At 38.1% G+C, this 16891-nt stretch overlaps 1 protein-coding gene across 2 annotated transcripts in view; it reads left to right on the top strand.

Moving 5' to 3' along the window:
- The window catches only part of Mat89Ba (nucleolar protein 6 Mat89Ba), a 332508-nt gene that overhangs the window by 280681 nt on the left and 34936 nt on the right, over positions 1 to 16891 (top strand). For both annotated transcript variants that reach the window (XM_067137975.2, XM_067137976.2), the window contains one exon: positions 11644 to 11897. In XM_067137975.2, the coding sequence (XP_066994076.2) occupies positions 11644 to 11897 (254 nt within the window). The remainder of the gene's footprint in view (positions 1 to 11643; positions 11898 to 16891) is intronic.

The raw sequence follows: 16891 nt of genomic DNA, 5'->3' as shown, positions 1-16891 counted from the left end.
AATGCTGCAATTTTCTTCATTTGACATCGCCAGTGTGCCGTCCGTTCGCTCAAAGCATAGAGATGGTGGTTTATAGCCAGTGAGTTTGCGTTTGAAGGCTCTTTAGTACTCTCTGCTTTCATTCTTCCTAAAGTTTTGTTCTATCTTTTCAATGAGAGATTTTTCGTATTTACGTTTCTCAGTTCTGAACACCCTAGCTGCTTGGGCACGTTGGGTTTTGTAGGTTTCCCAATCATTTTCTGATTTCGTAGAGTTGTGCTATTTCCACGCATTGAGTCTTTCTTGGAGGACTAATTCGCAGGTACTATTCCACCAGGCATGCCTTTTGCTTCTCTTGATTTCTGCAACGTCTTTGGCGGCCTCAACAAGGAGACTTTTGGCGTTGTTAAAGTCACAGTCATTTGGTCTAGCCTTCTCCTGGAACTCCTCGACCCTTTGCCGAAGTTTATCATTGTCGAAGCGTGTGATCTGTTTGGTTGTCTTCCTTGTGTTTGCGGGAATTGATTTGAATTTGATAAGAGACATATAATGATCTGAGGCCACATTGATGCCTTTCTTTACCTTGACATTCATAATCTCAGGGCTGTTTCTCCTGGAGATCGCAACATGATCAATTTGGAACTCTCCGAGAGCTTGGACGGGAGAACACCAAGTCATTTGCTTTCTGGGTAGATGGCGAAAGTGGGTCGACATGACCTGCAGGTTGTGATTTTCGCAAATGGTCACCAGTCTTTTGCCGTTGGGATTGGTTCTTTTGTGAGCAGGGTAATTTCCTATAACTTTCTTGTACTTCTGCTCTCGACCTAGTTGGGCATTGAAGTCACCCAAAAGAAGCTTGACATGGTGTTTGGGGATTTTGTTCAATTTTTCATCCAGTAGGTCCCAGAAATTATCAACTTCATCTGGATCAGACTTGTTCTTATCATTTGTAGGAGCATGTGCGTTAACTAGGGCGTAGGTTTTGTTCGCGCATTTAATTGTGAGTATAGACAATCTGTCATTCACAGGTTCGAAATTTGCAACCGATTTAAGGATCTTGGTTCTAACAGCAAACGCTGTTCCAAGCATCACAGCTCCATTGAGGATTCCTCTTTGCGCTTTGCTCTTGAAAAATCGGTAGCCTTCAGATTCAAAAATCTCTTCATCTGGGTACCTTTTTTCCTGTAGGGCCACTATGGATATCTGATTTTTGTGAAGAGCTTTGGTGAGGGTTTTCAGCTTGCCAGTTTGTGTAAGTGAATTTATGTTGAAAGTTGCTAGAAAGGTTTTAGATTTTGGCCCGTGTTTTTGACTCTTCGGGGTACACCGAGACGCTCCGACTCGTCTCTTGCATGATGTCGAGTCTCCCCCAGAATCCGAACGAGACTCGTGCGCCGTGGCGTTCACGACGAGGGATTTATCTGAAGATTTACCCTCTGGGGTATGTTTCTTGAAATGTTGTGCCATCATGCTTTTTGACTTGACTTTGCTTTGGACGGGTACCCATCCTTTTACAACTAGGGTTGTTAGCCCTAGAGGTTGCCTCAAGATGTTTTCTGGCTTCTGGTCATTTACCAGTCTTCGCCGTAACCCTGGCAAGGGACCAGTTTTTTTTTTTCACGGTGGTATTTTATTTCCCTACTACCCTCTGACTCTGCTGGCGCAGAGCCAGCGAGCTTCCCCAATTCCAATGGGACGCGCCCGATGGAGGTAACCGGTAAATCCCCACACGGGATTATAATTATTATTATTATTATTATTATTATTATTATTATTATTATTATTATTATTATTATTATTATTATTATTCCGAATTTGGCCAACTGTGGACCGCATAGAACTTAAGGCTTGTTGGCCTTTCTTCCCTTCTCTTCCCAGAACCTTTTCATTCTCCGCTCTGTGTTTTTCTCTCCTCCTCAGAGATTATCCGGTTGGGCTTCTTTTTAGGTGGTTTGTCCTCAAAAAAATTTGATTTTGTTGATTATGTTTCTAAACTCTTTCCTTTTATTGATCACCTCTAGTGTAATTCCTACTTCAAAGTATAGATAAGAAATGTGTTTTTCCACCATTCAATACACAATGTATTTTAATATATTAAGCTAGTACCGGTTTCGGCTCTTTAACGGCCATCATCAGCTAGTACATGTTTTTTGTTTAGCCATTAGACAATACACAAGTTGTTATATTAGGCATCCGGATGTCTAATGGGGGATGGAAATGTATATAATAGCATATAATTAAAATATCAGTGGTTAGGGTAAAAAGTTACAAATAGAGTATGAGTATGTAAAACGTATTAAAAAACACACAGGCCACAATATACAACATTTAAAAAAGTTTCAACACATTAAAATGGTGCGTATGGGTAGACACTTGTTAAAATCTTCAGTTCATGCTATATAGATTCCATTCTTCTGTCCTCTGTGCAGTTACTTCTAAGTTATGTTGATTATATTGCGTAAGGTAATCTTCAAGGACATTTTGAAACTAGTGTATGTCTTATTGATGTGGGCCTTTGTCGTGATGAAATTTTGTTGTGTTATATCCCAACTTGTGATATACTATGGCAGGTTTCAATATAGCAAACAGCAGGTCTCGAGCTTGTATTTAGAAGTGGTCGGTGGCAACACCTCTCTCGTCTATGTTTGTTCTTGTAGTCTGTAAAGATAAAGTGATGTAAGTATGCCGGTAGTGTGTGTATGAAGGAATGCCTAGTGTGTGTATGGAAAGAGTACTTACTATGGTTGTTGTGGAGGTCTTGTGCCGATGTGTTTGAAGGCTTGTTGTGTTCTGCTGCGAGTGCGTCTGGGGCTCATATTAGCTGTGGAGGGGAATGTAGGTGGAGGGGAAGAAGGAGTGGCTGTTGGAGAAGTAGGGGCGGGGTCAGGCTTGTGATTCGTTGGTTTGTTAGAGCGTGTGTTTACTACTTTGAGATAATCATTCTTTAATGTCGGAATGGCTTTGTCAAAAATGATGCTGGTTTTTTCATTAATATCATTAATGTTATGATTGGGGTTGGCGTATTGGTCTAAAGAAATGTAGAAATCTTCGGTTATGTTGAGCAGGGGGCCCTTGGAGTTTATATTAAGTATCGTCATGTCGTTATTGATGTTTGTGAAACTATGCTTGGATTCTTCTACATGTTGGCCTATTGATGAGAAATGGTTATGTTTTACTGCATTTATATGTTCATTGTAGCGGATGGTGAAGTTTCTGCCTGTACGTCCTATGTAACTTATGTCACAGTTGTTACATTTGATACGGTAGACACCTGATTGGTTGTATTTATTGTTATTATTGACTGTTTTAGTGTTATGTATAATGTTGGTACTATTGTGTGTGGTTTTGAATACTGTTTTAATGTTGTGCTTCTTGAAAATATTAGTTATAGTATATATGTGGGTGTTGTTGAAGGTAAATAGGGCATAGTCTTTTTTGGGTTTGGCTGGTTTTGCTAATTTAGTTTTAGGTTGTGATTTTATTTTGTGAATGATTTTGTTAACCATTTCTTTGCTGTATCCGTTGTGTTTAGCTATGTCGTGGATTAACTTCAATTCATTATTTTGGTCTTCTGTTGTCATTGGGATGTTAAAGGCTCTATAAATCATACTATAATAGGCTGCTCTTTTATGTGTAATTCCTACTTCTTCTGCATCTCTTTTGAACTCTTCTACCCACTTAGTGGTGGCCTTCAATCCTACAATGTACTTAAAGATCTTTTTGGTCAGTCTGCTTTCATCCATTCTTACTAGATGTCCGTAGAAGTTCAACCTTCGCTTCCTCATTGTGTCTGAGATCTTTTCCGTATGTTTATAAGGATCCTTGTTTTTCCTTTTTTTTTCCAGGTTCCATCAGTAGTTTTCTGGGGTCCCAGAATCTTCCTTAGGATCTTCCTTTCTTTCTTTTCCAGTTCTTGTAGCTCCCCTTTTTTTATTCAAAATAAGACACTCTGAGCCATACAATCCTTCTGGTTTGATTACTGAATGATAGTGTCGGATTTTGGCCATGTAGGATATTGCCCGTTTGTTGTACATACTCTGGGTTAGTTTGTAGGCCAATTCTAATTTTCTGATTCTTCCTTTGATAGCCTCTTTGTCTAGCCCATTGGGTTGGATCTATTCTCCCAGGTATCTGAACTTCTCTGCCCTTTTAATCTTCCCATACAGTAGAGTCTCACTCAACCGACCTTCGCTTATCCGACACTCCGTGTTATCCGACACTGGTAGTCTTAATTTGAACTTCAGGTGGATGCAATTCTGGGACACGGGGTGTGGAGGGTGCGACTGTGGGACAAGCACTGGCAGTCATGCGGAAGGATTGTTCAATGTAGTATTGGTTGGGTGCGGATGTTATAGTTTTCATATCCTCTGTGAGTATGGCGAGTAAACGTAAGAAAGTGATTGTTTCTGTGGAAGACAAGTAGAGTGGGTTAAAGAGACTGGACAAAGGGGAAACTCTCCAAAAAATGGCTTCAGATTATGGTGTTAGACGTGTTACAGTGGGAGACTGAAAACATACGAGGGAATAAATTGAAAATGGTGCTCTACCAGAGCAACAAGTGATGCACTGAAAATTAGAAAAAAACAATGAAAAATGTGAGTACGAAAAAGTAAGTGAAGCACTATTTCTTTGGTTCACTAAAAACCAGGAAAAGGGCTTGTCGATATCTGGCCGCATTCTGCAAGAAATGGCAGTGTATTTCCAGAAGGAGTTTAATAAAGGGACCCTAATTATACTGCCAGTGCTGGGTGGCTTGATCGGTGGAAAAAACGGTACGGCATCGGGCAGTTTAATATCTGTGGGGAAAAACTGTCCGCTAAATCCGAGACAATTTCAAGAAATAATTCTTGCTGAAGGATTATCCGGTGATCAGATTTTTAATTGTGATGAGACTGGGCTGAATTTCAAGATGCTGACATCAAAACTCTTGCAGTCAAGACGTCTGCACCTGCCTACAAGCGAAGTAAGGAAAGAGTACTGCATCTGCTGTACAATTGAATTAATAAGTCAATAAATAGAGTCCCGTAAAACATAGTACATAATACAGTATAGCCTTCCTCTTTGTTTTAGTTCATTTTCAAAGTTATTCCGTATTATCCGACATTTTCGGTGATCCGACGTACTCCAGGTTCCGTTTAAGTCGGATAATCGAGACTCTACTGTACTTTATCTCCATGTACTTCTCATTTCGGTGCCTATACTCCATATACTCCGTCTTTCCGTAAGAAACTTTAAGACCTGCTTTTCCGGCGATTTAGTGCAGTTTCTCTATCTTTATAGCGTCTTCTCGATTTTTAGCTAAGACGGCGAGGTCATCGGCAAAAGCTAGACATTTAATTTCCAAGTTCTGGCCTTCTCTTCCAAGGTGTATTCCTCTTATCCCTTCCGATTTCAGAGCTTCTTCCCTTTTCATTATTTTCTCCAAAACTAGGTTGAAGAGGATTGGGGACAGTCCATCTCCTTGTCTGACCCCTGTCTTGATTTCGAACGGGTCAGATATATCTCCTAGGAACTTGACTTTTGAGATGGTATCCGTCAGGGTTTGTTTAATGAGTTCTCTAGTTTTCTTGTCAATTCCAAACTCCTCTAGGACTTTAAATAAGGTTTGTCCATCTATTGAGTCATATGCTTTTGTGAAATCGATAAAGATGACTACGGTGTTCTGACTCCTTATTGCTCTTGTTCGCAGTATACTTTTGAGGTTGAAAATTTGTTCTGCACACGACCTTCCTTTTCGGAAACCAGCTTGGTATTCTCCAATGAGGTGGTCAGTCTGTTCCTGAACTCTGTTTAGTAGAACTTTAGAGAATATCTTATAAGCAATTGACAGTAAAGAGATCCCTCTGTAGTTGTTCGGGTCTGTTCGGTTACCTTTCTTGTGAAGCGGATGTATAAGTGCACATTTCCAGTCTGCAGGGATCTTCCCAGTTTTCCATATATCTTCTATACAGCGATGAATTGCTTCCGCTGTGATTTCTCCTCCAATCTTCCACATTTCTGCCACTACGCCATCTTTACCTGGCGCTTTGTTATCCTTAAGCTCTTTGATTACCTGTTTGATTTCGTCTAGATTTGGAGGTTTAGAATCTGGGTTCTCATGGATTGGTTGCTGGGTCTCTAGTCTGTCCAGAGGTTCTTCACAGTTTAGCAGCTCTTTGAAATAGTCTGCTAGGAGTTGGCAGTTTTCTTTGTTATTGGTAGCAATGCTGCCGTCTGTTCGCTGGAAGCAGAGACTTGGTGGTTGATAACCTTGTAGTTCCTCTTTGAATATTCTGTAAAAATTTCTGGTGTTGTTCTTTCTAAATTCTTCTTCTGCCTTTTCCACCCTATCTCTGTCATATTTTCTCTTTTCACCTCGTATGATTTTGGCTGATTCCTTCCTTTGATTCCTGAACTCTTCCCTCTTTTCCTCTGTCTTGTTGGAATTCCACCTCTTCCAGGATTTTAATCTTTTTTCAAGTGCTTCATCACATTTTTCAGTCCACCACTTGTGGTTACGTTTTCGTGGAGGGTTCTCCAAACCTTCAGATGCTTTGATCAGGGATACTTTCATTTCTTTCCAGTTATTCATGTCCAGGTTTGACAGATTCTTGATGTACTTTTCTTTGTTCTGCTGTAGTATTTCTGTATTGATTCTGGGTTTCTTGTTAGCTTTTGGCTTGATTCTATTTGCTAGGAATCTTGTTTTGATTTCCGAGAGGTAATGGTCTGAATCAATTTTGGCACTTTTTCTTACTTTTACATTAAGAATTTATTTTCGATTTCTGGCTGTTATTGCCACATGGTCTATCTGAAATTCCCCCAGCATTGCATTAGGGGAAACCCATGTTTTCTTCTTCTTTGGGAGTGCTTTGAAGTATGTGGACATTAATTTGAGGCTGAATTGTCTACAGAAGGCAATGAGTCTTTCACCATTCCTATTTGTTCGTTTATGTGCCGGGTAGTCTCGTACAATATTTCTGTACTTTTTTTCCCTGCCCACCTGAGAATTGAAGTCACCAAGCAAGATCTTGGTGTGATGTGGAGGGATTTTTGAAGTTGCATCTTCGAGCATTTCCCAGAAATCTTCCACCTTTTCTGGGTTTTTCTTATTATCTTCATTTATTGGTGCGTGCGCATTGATAATCGTATACACCTTATTTCCCAACTTGAAAGAGAGTAGCGAGATCTTCTCTGATAGTGAAGCGAAATCAATTACGGATTCAGTTATGTTCTTTTTGACTACAAAGGCTGTTCCAAGAATCGTTACGTTGGAGTTGTTCTTTATAGCAGGTTTTCCTTTGTAGATTCTGTAACTTTCTGAATCCATTGGGTTTTCATCAAGGTATCTGGTTTCTTGTAATGCCATTATGCAAATGTTCCGTTCTTCCATAACTTTGATTAGCTGCTTCAGTTTTCCCGTTTTTAGGAGGGTATTGATATTCAATGTTCCAAGCAGGTGTTTTTGCTTGGGTCATACCTTCTGTGATGAGGTTCTGGGAAGCTCCGACTCTTCCCCACATGATGTTTCAGGCTCTGCAGAATCCGACGGCTTGATTGCATCGCTCATGGCGATGGGGGATTTCCGTTTCCGGCTGCCCCCTGGAGTAATCTTTACCGAAAGTGTTTCCATCATGCCTTAAGTTGAAAATAATTGAGAGGATGGGTACAGCCCATACCTCAGTGTTAAAACTGAAGTTGTAAGCCCCAGAGTTTATTTTAGGCCACCCCTAACCTGGAGAACAGACGCTGCGTGTGTTTCAAAGATAGTTCTTCCACCTTCTTCGCCGTTGGGAATTATATTCCTCATCCGCCGTTGAAGCTGTTGACCTTCTTCTGGATTTATATTGTACTCGTTTTAATCCCCTGAGTACAGGGTTGCCCCTTCTGCCCTCTCCGCCATACCGAAGTCCACCTTCTCTGCCGCAGACGCCATTATTATTATTATTATTATTATTATTATTATTATTATTATTATTATTATTATTATTAATCAACCTTTCCTTCATATCACCATATAATATCATCACATATTCCCATTCACTTATTTCACCTCATATATTTGACAAAACGCATTTAAACATTCATCTTATTTAACTCCTATTGATGCACAACTCATCCCATTTTTCAATAAATTCAACCTGCGGATCAATATCTATTCTTTCAATGTTCATTAATGTTGTATCTTGACCAGGAGAAATATGTCTGGTCGCCTGTTCGCTGTTGCTCGCTTAGCACCATCCGGGGATCACGTGTAGGGCACTTTAGATATATCGGAGTACTCTAGACCTTTTACTGAGAATGAGATAACTATTGCAATTGCTGATATCAAGCCAGGCAAAGCACCAGGAGTGGATGGTATTCACCCAGAATTTATCACTCATTGTGGGGATAGAGCTAGAGTATGGTTGTCCACCTTCTTCATCAACATCCTACAGAGTGGGCAATTACCAAAGCTATTCAAACAAAACAAAGATCATAGCCATCTTGAAGAAAGACAAAGCCAGTGATAAACCAGAGAGCTATCGACCTATTGCCCTGCTTAGTGTGACATATAAATTACTAGAAAGGCCTCTTCTCAATAGAATTGGCCCAAAGATCCTCGAGAAAATCCCAGTGGAGCAGGCAGGATTCAGACCAAACAGAAGCACTACAGACCAAATAATGTCTCTTACAACTTACATAGAAGCAGGCTATCAGAGAAAGCTTAAGACATCAGTGGCTTTTATTGATCTGACAGCAGCCTATGATACAGTCTGGAAGGATGGCCTACTCTTCAAGTTTCTGAAAGTGATACCATGTAAGACGACTGCCCGGCTCTTGAATAATATGCTAAGCCAAAGACTTTTCCAAGTACATATGGGGAATACTGTAAGCACCAAAAGATCACTAAATAATGGACTTCCCCAGGGCTCTGTTCTTGCTCCAATCTTATTTAGCCTGTTTATCTCAGACATGCCTGCCACATCTTCAAGAAAATTTGGTTATGCCGATGATTGGGCTATTGCTACGAGAGATACAACATTCGAGAAATCCGAGATGACCTTAATGGACGACATAAAAGTGTTGGTACAATACTTTAAATTGTGCCAATAAAACAGAAGTATGCTGTTTCCATCTAAACAGCAACATGGCTAACAAACAATTGCAGGTGTACATTGGAAATCAATTATTGAGACATAATAGATTCCCTAAATACCTAAGAGTTACCTTAGATAGAACACTCTTCTTTAGACAACACCTTCGTAACATCCAATCCAAAGTAAGAACTCGCAACAACGTAATTAAAAAATTATGTGGTACAGCTTGGGGTTCAACAGCAACTTTACTCCGATGCACCGTCTTGGGACTTGTGTTCTCGGCTGCTGAGTACTGCGCTCCTGTTTGGCTAAATAGCCCTCACACCAACCTCATAGATACGCAGCTCAACACCACGATGCGACTTATCACTGGCACAATAAGGTCTATACCCACATACTGTCTACCTATTCTCAGCCATATCTCCCCACCAAATCTTCGATGTAAAAACGCTCTCCTCAGGAAATTTAAGAAATTAATAAATAATCTCCAATTACCAATACATGACGACATCACCGATGTTAATCTGAATCGTCTAAGGTCCCGAAATCCACTATTAAGAACTGCAGTAGAACTGAAGAATACCAACTTCAATATTACTAAGGAATGGCAGGGAAGACAAGATACTAGGCCTGAGTCATTTTTGCCACACATAGGACCGTCACTGCCACCTGGATTTGAGCTTCCTAGGAAAACCTGGTCTACTCTTAACAGGATACGATCGGGCCATGATAACTGCGCAGATTTCCACTACAAGTGGAAAAGAATTCCTACGCCTAACTGCGACTGTGGTGCCTCCAAACAGACCATCCTGCACATTATCAGCGAATGTCCAAAAAGAAAGTACAGTGGTGATATCAATGACTTTGCCCATGCGCTTCCAGAGACAGTTAGCTATATAAATAACCTGGATATAAATATATAGTCTGTCTTCAAAATCATTGTGTGTTGTATCTGTAAAGCCATACGGTAAATAAATAATGTTCTTTCAATATCAGGTACGTCTTCCATATATGTATTTTTATCCGTATTCAACCTCAACTGCTTCAATTATGGCAATAAACAATCTACCTCCTTATAAACAATACTTTGGCATACATAACATTGCCTACAGCATCCTATTCTCAAAATATCTCGTCTTGGTTATGGCATGATTTATAATGACGGACTGTTGTTATCGAAAATTCACTGTAATTTCATACAGTCACTTTTCTACTTTGATATAGTTTAACTTTTATGAAGACCACCTAACAACCTTTATAAATATGTCACATTGTAAAATTACTAATGAGAAAGTGTCATATATTGAACATATCTCGATGATATTATGACAAATCTCATTCTAATCCAAGAATACACAATCTACATTGCCTGAAAAAGCTACAAAAATGAACTTATTATATTGTCAAACTTATCTCATTCTGCATTTTGCCTGCTGGGATTAGGGTTGGTTGGTCTCATTCCTCAGCTGCATCAGTCTCCCATGGTGTACACGGATCAGTCATCTGGAATCTCCTTCTCGGCAGTCAAGTTCTCGTCTGCCGTTGAATGTCGGCTGGGTTCCTCCGGTAGTCATCCCCATCTCACAGTTTATAGGTCCATCGTGATGTTCTCTTGAGCATTACAAGAATGTAAATTCAAAGAAGAAGAAATTAGTGCATACATATTTCCAAATGCAAAGCATTCTTATATTAGCAGTGCTGTCTATATATATATCGGCTTAGATAAATGTTTACTGGGCGAGTTGGCCGTGCGGTTAAGAGCGCGCAGCTGTGAGCTCACATCCGGGAGATAGTGGGTTCGAACTGCACTGTCGGCAGCCTTGAAGATGGTTTTCCGTGGTTTCCCATTTTCACACCAGGCAAATGTTGGGACTGTACCTTAACCACAGCCGTTTCCTTCCCATTCCTAGGTTTTTCCTGTCCCATCATCGCCATAAGACCTATCTGTGTTGGTGCAATGTAAAGCAAATAGCCATTAAAAAAAAAATTCTATTTGGCGGCGGGGATTTTTCGCGTAAATACGGTAATTTTCAATACGAGTACTACACATATAGTTTCAGTAACAAATTTCATACATACTGTAGATGTGGTTGTTCTTGCTGTTTTCTTTGGATATAATGGAGAGCACTTCACACTCACTCCCTGCTGGCCACCATGACAGTGACATTGGCATACATGTTAGTTTTATAGGTCCAATTAGAAGACTGAGTAGAATCTGCACTGGTGTTCGATGTTGGTTTACGTGCAGCTTTAGCAGTCTTACAAGAGAAAATTTCCGATGATATTACATGGAGTAGAAGTAAAATACAGCTGTAAATACAATCACTGATATTCCTAAAGAAACGTTATCTCCCAAAATATTATAAAAGGTAGAAATTTTAGATATACAGTAGTATCTCCTTGATTTGAAGATATGCACGAACCAAGCCATGGATAACATGAGGTATAGATTTTACTTACACAATGCAGTATGAAACCATTATGAATTTCTTCTTGCTTTTCCTTTGAATATTTTGTTCTAAGCATTACTGTTACTGAGTTTAAGCCATATTCTTATGATACCCCTATTCTCTTTAAAAAAAAAAATTTCATCTTGATTTTACAGCCTCCATCAACAGTTCTCATCATTTGGACCAACCTGTTGCTTAGCCAAGAGATGGTTAAGTGCTCAGTTGCTGGGTCCTCCTCATGTTCCTGAATTATGTACAGAATTGCTTGTGGCACATCTGTTTACATCACCAGAACCATTTGAACCACCCAATGAACCTCAGCTTGGGTTTCTTCGATTCCTATTTTTGATCAGCAGTACTGACTGGAACACCACTCCAATTATAGTGAACTTTAACTCTGAATTAAGCAGTGAGTATTAAATTGAATCAGCACAAATTCATCTCTGTTAAGACATAGTGGTTACAGTGCACTGTATCTTCTAGTTTGGGTTAGAGCATGTTTGTTGCTATTGTTGACCTGTTGATTTGACAATATGAAAGTGACTGAAGTATGAGTGATGCTAGTAACACCATTCTTTATGCAGCCAGTCTCTGTATGAATGGTATGAAGTTACATGTAATAAATATCATTTTTGGTCCGTATTGATGATATTAGATTGAAATAATAACATTAAGTTATTTATTAGACCACCTAATCAATACAAAATCGTCTTGGATGATTTACATAAATTTGTTAGCTAATAATGGGACATGTTTCGCCTTCCCTGAAGGCATCATCAGCCATAGTCTTAACCTTAAATTAAAAATAAGCGTCTAAATAACATGTAGTAATGAAATGAATTTTAAAAATCTTGAAGAGATTTGAAGTAAAATAACATTAAAAATAACAATGATGGTTTGAAAATACAATGTGATGAGATACAATAGTGGAAGTATTAACAAATTTCAATATCTTCAAGATCATGATGAACTCTGGATCTCTCGACTAACTTCGACTTTTATTCTCTCCTCTTTACTTTGATTATATAAGATTTTTCGCCATCGTCTAATTATAACCGCCATGACTATCAACTTTACTTTTATGCAATCTTACTACTTGTTGTATAACAATCTATTGTTTTATCCATTGTACTTATTTTAGCAGCCTTCTAATGTTAATTTTGTTAATACTTCCACTATTGTATCTCATCACATTGTATTTTCAAACCATCATTGTTATTTTTAATGTTATTTTACTTCAAATCTCTTCAAGATTTTTAAAATTCATTTCATTACTACATGTTATTTAGACGCTTATTTTTAATTTAAGGTTAAGACTATGGCTGATGATGCCTTCAGGGAAGGCGAAACATGTCCCATTATTAGCTAACAAATTTATGTAAATCATCCAAGACGATTTTGTATTGATTAGGTGGTCTAATAAATAACTTAATGTTATTATTTCAATGGTATGAAGTTGTCGCTCATAGAATCGGTTGGTGAATGCATTTCAGTGGTCTTGGCAGACTGATAGGCAATAGCACCTTCTGGCTTAGTGAGGAAAGCAACAGGAAACTACTGTACCTCTCCCCTCATATTCCTAGTGCATCTCTTCACTGATACCTAGGCCATCTGTGACTGCTGATGGTGGAGCTGTTGGAGATCCAACCAGCCTTACATCTGAGAACTTAATGTACTGGTGCATTAAACTGTATAATTACTATCATAATATCTTTAATAATAATAATAATAATAATAATAATAATAATAATAATAATAATAATAATAATAATAATAATAATAATAACAACATTAATAATGATAATAATAATAATAATAACCTTCAGATAGCCTTTAGGTCATATGGTCTTGAGTTTGATAATGGATATACATTGATTCAGAGAGCTCGCATTGTCTGTCATGACTGATGTGTGTAGCTAAAAGTGTAGTATATGTTACTCATGCCGTACCTACAAGCTGCTGTGACGCAAATAGTAAGTTTGGTGTCAGCAAGGGCATTGAGTCAGAAAACTGACCCCAAGTAATTGGAAAAAGGCCAAGAAGGGGGAAGATGAGAAATTTCTATGTAAGTAGATTTATTGGCTTACACAGTACCAGTGGTGTAGATATGACTTTCCCTTTGGCGGTGGCAAGGTTGGGGGGTGATTTGAACATTAATAATAATGATGATGATGATGCACATTTTAAATGGATGTAAAGGCTTACCTGTAGGAAAAAAAAAAAGAAGAAAAAAAAATTCACATATGACCTATCAGTGGAGGACAAAGTTACATTGCAGCATTTAAGTGAGGGAATATGTGTAGTGAGAAGAGATTAACAGAGGCATTCGAAATGTAACTCACTGTTTCACAATTGAGTTAAATTATTACCAGTGAATTAATTTTGTGACAAAACCACAACAAAATACCGTAAGACAAGTGCACAATTCTATCACTTTCAACAATAATAAATTTTTAAAAAGTCTGAGATTCAATCACATAACATGAGTTACAAATATACAAAGTAAAATTACTTTCTTTTCAATGCGTATGAAGTCACAAAATCAACTTGATTCGTCTTCTTTTCTGAGCAAATTCATCTATTACTTCGGCAGCTGACAGAGGAATGTCCTTACGAATAGGCAACATGGCAAAGCCATTTAGTCTTGCCTGAGAGGATGAATTTTGCAAATAGGTCTTTATCCTTTTCAGTGATGAAATAATCTTACTGCTCTAGATGTTGAAACCGGTAATGTGCACAATATTTGCAGTATTTTCAAAATGTCGGGATAAATTTCAGGATTACACTGCTGAAAGGCCTCAGTTGCAGTTCCAGGAACTAAGTTCTTCATGGCCAGTCTAGATTTCCATAAACTCAACTCTGCAAATGAATGTTTACTGACAATGGGTGAGAGAGTAAAACTCGGCAAACTTTTGAAACTTTTTTCATCACAGAAAGCCACGAAAAAGTGTTTTGTGACTTTGAAATTGTTCGTGTAATTGGTTAATAAAGTAATTAGTGTAGGAAATGAAATTATTCGGTCTGTAAAAATCTTTGACAGAATCTGTAGGTACATCTGTTCTGTATTTCTGCATCTTTGATATCCTCTTCATAGATATTCCAATGTTTAGCGTCTCTGCGATGACTTCAGATTTCCTGTAGATTACCTGAAACTCATCATGCAATTGCCTTCTTACTTTCTACAGCTCACAGAGCTCAATAGCTGCAGTTGCTTGAGTGCGGCCAGTGTCAAGTATTCGGGAGATAGTGGGTTTGAACCCCACTGTTGGCAGCCCTGAAGACGGTTTTCCATGGTTTCCAATTTTCACACAAGGCAGATGCTGGGGCTGTACCTTAATTATGGCCACGGCCACTTCCTTCTTCTAGACCTTTCCTATCCCATTGTCGCCGTAAGACCTACCTGTTACATGTTATGAGTCTCATTATGATAGCCGTATTGGAGTACAGAATGTAAAAGTTTCAAACAACTTTACAATCTTTAAGTTTAAGATACAAATATTACATATATGTTAAAATGGGACATGTTTCGCTTAGGCTTTGTAAGCATCTTCAGCCATACTTAATCTAAAGCTAAGTCAGGGCCTTGAACTGGGTTCCTCATTAAAGTATAATACATCCTTTAATACAAGATAAAATAGTCATAAAAATCTAGTCTATGGAGAAAGCGATGCTTAAAATGCAACTAAAATTCAATAATGAACGTGTCATAGTATTATATGTACAAGGAATGAATACTAGTGTTTGTCTGAAAAAAAGTACAAGTTGGTTATTTGTAGAACGAGACGTAGTCATAATGATCTGACATACATTTGGAATGTACAGATTATTTCATATTAATGAAGTGTGGATTAATTAATCAAATATCTTGTATTAAAGCATATATTATACTTTAATGAGGAACCCAGTTCAGGGCCCTGACTTAGCTTTAGATTAAGTATGGCTGAAGATGCTTACAAAGCCTAAGCGAAACATGTCCCCTTTTAACATATATGTAATATTTGTATCTTAAACTTAAAAATTGTAAAGTATTGGAATGGTGGTTTTTTAATAAATTTGTTTGTAACTTTTACAGACCTACCTGTGCTGGTGCGACATAAAACAACTTACATGTTATAAATTTCAAGACTGGTCCGTATTGAAATGTACATTAGTTTTAAAATGTTACAAAAGTTTATTTATTTAGTGTATGGCATACAAATACATATACCTATTCAGTACAGTTGGGTTCTTAAAGTTAAGATTTACATCTTGTTATATTAATTTGACAGGACATGTTTCACCCATTGTATGGGCTTCATCAGCCGTACTCTCATGCTTAAAAGATCAGGATCCTGAGTGCTTTAGTCGAAATGTTACATAGAGAAATGTGAGTGTTATAAAAATATGTGAAATTGTTGTGAGTTCTTAAATGACAATTTACACAATTAAAGTTTAAAAATTGTTTGCAAGAAAAACGAATAATGTTGGTGCGATTTTACACTGATAATTTAAACCATTTTGTAAAAATAGTCAACTAGTCCATATTTACATAAATAATAAGAAAGTCTATAGCTAAAGTTGAGGTCTTGGGTTACAGTATCAGAGTAAGAGTGGAATCTAGTTAAAGGCAACCCAATTTGAAGTTGTAGAAAAGGTTAAAATGAACCTTAAGTAGCTTAATTATTTAAGATGACATTGAAACTTTCTTGTTGGAAGCTCGTAGTGTTAACATATAGTATGACACTGTGTGCGTGAGAGAGTTGTTGGAACCATTAAACTCTTAATTTGTGAAGTGATTCCACAATCTTCTTATTTTTGTTGAAGAAGTAATGAAAGGTTCACAACTGATGTTGCCGTGTAAGTCTCTGCTAGTTAAAGTGGTTATTTTCTCTTGTACTGATAGTCAAATGGGAACGATCTTGCTTGTTGTTGGCTGTAAGCTTGAAATGTAGAAATAATTGAGGGAAGTTTGGTGAAGAATCTTCTTGATTTTTGTGGTGTGAACTGGTTGCGTTTGTGGTGTCAGAACAAGTCAACTCGTGATCTGGGGAGTCAACAGTACAGAAGTGCAAATCCAGCTAGAGGCTGTAAATGACAATATTGAGAAATTTTTTATGAAATTCGGTGTGGAGAAGAGCAAAATAGTGGTAATGTCAAGAGGGGAAAGAGAAGGAAAAGGAATAGTTAGTATCAGGGGACGAAACCTTGAGGTTGTTGAATACTTCAGATATTTGGGAAGTGAAATAATGCAAGATGCAAGGTTGGATAAGGAGATGAGCAGAAGGGTACAAGTGGGAAATACGTTCTACCAGAATGTAAGGAGTCTGGTGTGGAGCAGAGAAGTTCCTATGAAATATAAAGAGTTAATATACAAGATATATTATACCCCTGTAATAACGTATGCATACTTGGTCTTTGACAGCA

The sequence above is a fragment of the Anabrus simplex genome, chromosome 1 (genome assembly GCF_040414725.1).
Source record: "Anabrus simplex isolate iqAnaSimp1 chromosome 1, ASM4041472v1, whole genome shotgun sequence".
Taxonomy (NCBI): Eukaryota; Metazoa; Arthropoda; class Insecta; order Orthoptera; family Tettigoniidae; genus Anabrus; species Anabrus simplex.
The sequence above is the reverse complement of the archived record's forward strand: the minus strand, read 5'-3'. Positions and strand labels throughout refer to the sequence as shown.